The 3,230-nt window shown below is 43.8% G+C and overlaps 1 protein-coding gene across 1 annotated transcript; it reads right to left on the bottom strand.

The window, feature by feature from the left end:
- Window positions 1-1,562: 1,562 nt before the first annotated feature.
- Window positions 1,563-3,230, bottom strand: LOC148027587 (endochitinase 4-like). Its single transcript, XM_087688920.1, has 3 exons — window positions 2,594-3,230; window positions 2,284-2,392; window positions 1,563-2,109 (listed from the first exon to the last, which is right to left on the bottom strand). The coding sequence occupies exons 1-3, from the start codon at window positions 3,075-3,077 to the stop codon at window positions 1,800-1,802; spliced, it is 903 nt and encodes a 300-aa protein (XP_087545046.1). The 5' UTR covers window positions 3,078-3,230; the 3' UTR covers window positions 1,563-1,799.

Raw genomic sequence — 3,230 nt, 5'->3', positions numbered from 1 at the left:
CTTGTAGTGAGTGCAGGTGATGGGGGTGTTGTAACTGGCCTCTACTTTTACTCCCACCACGGTGTTCAAAAACAATAAAACACCCATTCTTCCTCTAGCTTTAAAGTTCCTTATTTTGCCATGGAGGTTGATTTCTTACCCCTTTTTTGGAGGATTCATAAGCACCATGTGCTTGTTGGATGGTCAGTGCACTACTTCAAGAAAAATGTTGCCAAGGCTCTTCTTATGAAGAAACAAGAGCATGGGTATACACGTGTTCCAACTCTTGCATCAACATTTTTAGAAAGTTGTCATGTGGGAGGTGAATAAGGACATCAAAATTGCATGCTTGTTGTTGATGTTAGAGATCCAATGGCCTTTCCTTTCATAGTCCATCCCTATCATTCAAACTATTTTTTCTTGCTAGTACTAAATGGTTGAGACACTTTTGACCAATATGGGTTTATGCTTGTTTTAGCCAAGACTTCCAATTCTCAGGTTGTGGAACACTTACTATAGTGAGTTGTACAAGTGAGTAACGTATCTAACATGTCTCATTAAAAGTATTATCTATTGCTCTAGTTTTGCACCTATATGCTCGAAGCATGACAGTTGTCGGTTAGCTCATTATTTATGTAACCTCAATACTATCTTGCATAGTATAAAGCAAGTGCCATGGTGAATGCTTTGTGATGTAACATGCATCCGAATATATTGGATTGTTTAATTGTTACAAATGTATGCACTTATGTTGTATACTTTACAATCGGTTATTATTTTGTCTATGTAATTGAGAATGTAATGTTCTCTATCCATTCTTATACATTTGCCAATAATACATTAGCGCGTTAGATCAAGATGTGGTATACCATATGCAAGAGTGGCATTTAAATAAGGGTTAAGAAAGGGGATGTGCCAAGTTACTCTAATTCAAACTTGTCATTTTCCATGTGGTCTCTCCAATTAGAAGTCTTTTGGGCTGCTTTGGTGTTAGAACTTTTCATGATGTTGTTAATGATGATGTAGTTAGCTCTTTGTTTCGTTGTGTCGAAATTTGTAATAAACAACATTATTTAATTAAAAGAAAGATTGTAATATGAATAACCATTGGGACTATTGATTATTGAGCCTTTATTTAGTTACATAACTTTTGTTTTATACTTTATTATCTAGTAGGTCACTTTGTATGTTGCTTTATCATAGTTGACCCAACCATTGAATTCCTTAAAAATTTTATATTCTAAATCATATTGAAAATTGAATTTGTAAACAATTCATTGACTTGGGCGATTGTTAAAAGTGTTGAATAAGCAAAATCAAAGTACTTTGAAACACTCTTACCCCCAAAAGAAAAAGAAGGGCTTTGCTCTTGCACAGAATAGTGTGCCCTTGTTCTATATGATGAGATGTAGGAAGTGCCATAGCGATCTAGTTTATAGGTTTCCCAAAGTGCAAAATGGAGGCTAGCATATCCTTTGTTGGACATGTTGGCTTTTGATGAACATTTTGGTCCCTAATAAGAGCAACTTTCCCATGGCTTCAACTTGCCTTAAAAAGCCTTAAAGTATAGTGTTCTTAGGAAATTTAAAAAAGATCCCGAACTTTTAAACTCGTTTCTTTTATATTTGAGCAAATGCATGGTTACAGCGCACTGTCGCGAAAAGAAACGCTTTGCAGTGAGATCGAGGTTAATTATTAGGCATCCAAACAACGACAACCTGTAGGCTGCGCATGGGGCCATCACATGCCATGTCCATTGTCTATAGTTAGTTACACATTGTACTGCGCCAAGATGAACAGCTAACTAGGTAATGTTTTCATTAGCAGGTCAGATTGCTGCCTGGGTCAACCCCCAGGATGGAGCAGAAGGACTGGTAGCGGGAGATGCGATCTTGCTGCTGGGCAACATTGGCCGAGCTGCCGCACTCCAGCCCGCCGTTGATGGCCCTGATGGTAGCGCCGAAGCCGCCCTGGTTGTTGGCCATGGCGTCGTGGCACGTGGGCGATTGCTGCGTCATCCAGAACCACAGTGCCGTCTTGAAGGAGATGGTGGGGTCTTGGGCGACGACGCCTGGGTTGTCGATGCCGTCGAAGCCTACAGCCTGTCCTGCTGCCTGGTAATTGTAGTTCCTGCCACATATATTTGTGCGCCAAGAGATCATCAGATAATGTATAGCAATCTTCCATATATTGTGCACTATGACAGCGTAAGATTTACTACGTTTGCTCGGCACCTTAGTAGCTAGCTGGTCAACCATAGAGTTATATAATACTGGCTCTACGTTATATGGAATGAGGCTTTACCATGTGAGCTGCAGAGGGCCACGGCCGTAGTACTGCTGCCCGGATGCGCAGGGTACTGTCGAGGGGTCACAGTATGTGCCCTTATTAATCTCCTCCACATAGCACCCACCTGTTAATCATGCAGCGTGCCGATACTCTTAATTAGTTAATGACGATGGTGACGATGATTGTGTTCATGGCAGCTATATTGTCAATGCAATACATATTCGTGATCAGAGTTCGACATTACAATAAGGGCACTACTCTACTTATAGGGTAAAGGGAAGCTAAGCTGTATCAATTTCAAGATGTATAAGCCACAGATGCTTACTGCCAGTCTCGTGAGCGACGTTTGCAAAGAAGGCTGCCAGCTCCTGCTTCTGCACGTCCGAGCCGCCTGTGGTGCCGAAACCGCTGAACGAGGCTGCAGCTGCGATGAAGGCGTCGTAGGTGTAGAAGCCGTTAGAGGGACAGCCGGAGGCGCTGTTCTGTGACAAGAACTGCGAGAACACGTCACTGGTCACGATGGACGACACGCCGCCGCCTCCGGCGCTACCACCGCCGGTGCTGCCGGTGCAAGGGCCGCTCTGGCAGCCGTTGCCGCAGTAGTCGCTGGTGCTGCCACAGAAGCCGTACTGGCTGCAGCACAGGTTGTTGGCGCACGTGGCGCCTCCGGCATCCGTCCCACACTGCGCCTGCGCCCGCACAGCCGTCCAGCTGGCGCTGCTGTAGCAGCAAAGGATAAGCAGCAAGAGAGCTGCAGCCGATCCCAGCTGCAGCTGCGAGAAGTTATTGTGATTACAAGTCTTGTGCATGATTATATCTGCTGCGCACCGCCTCCTGCTAATTGGCCGATTCTTTCTCCAATAATAGAGAGATGGAATGGAGATAAAGGAATAGAATCTACTGTATAACTGAACTTGATTCAAAGTAAGCTAAGTCGGAGCAACTGAGAGCTGGTAATCTGT

The sequence above is a fragment of the Lygodium microphyllum genome, chromosome 12, assembly GCF_053477565.2.
Source record: "Lygodium microphyllum isolate KBCC chromosome 12, Lygodium_microphyllum_v1.1.10, whole genome shotgun sequence".
NCBI lineage: Eukaryota > Viridiplantae > Streptophyta > Polypodiopsida > Schizaeales > Lygodiaceae > Lygodium > Lygodium microphyllum.
This window is presented reverse-complemented; position numbering and strand designations above follow the sequence as displayed.

What these genes read in the sequence shown, in the direction of transcription:
- LOC148027587 (XM_087688920.1), bottom strand. Translation starts at nt 3,077, where the DNA reads ATGCACAAGACTTGTAATCACAATAACTTCTCGCAGCTGCAGCTGGGA. An exon ending in CGTCGCTCACGAGACTGGCA is followed by an intron (nt 2,393 to 2,593) that starts GTAAGCATCTGT and finishes CATGATTAACAG; the next exon opens with GTGGGTGCTATGTGGAGGAG. An exon ending in GGCCCTCTGCAGCTCACATG is followed by an intron (nt 2,110 to 2,283) that starts GTAAAGCCTCAT and finishes TATATGTGGCAG; the next exon opens with GAACTACAATTACCAGGCAG.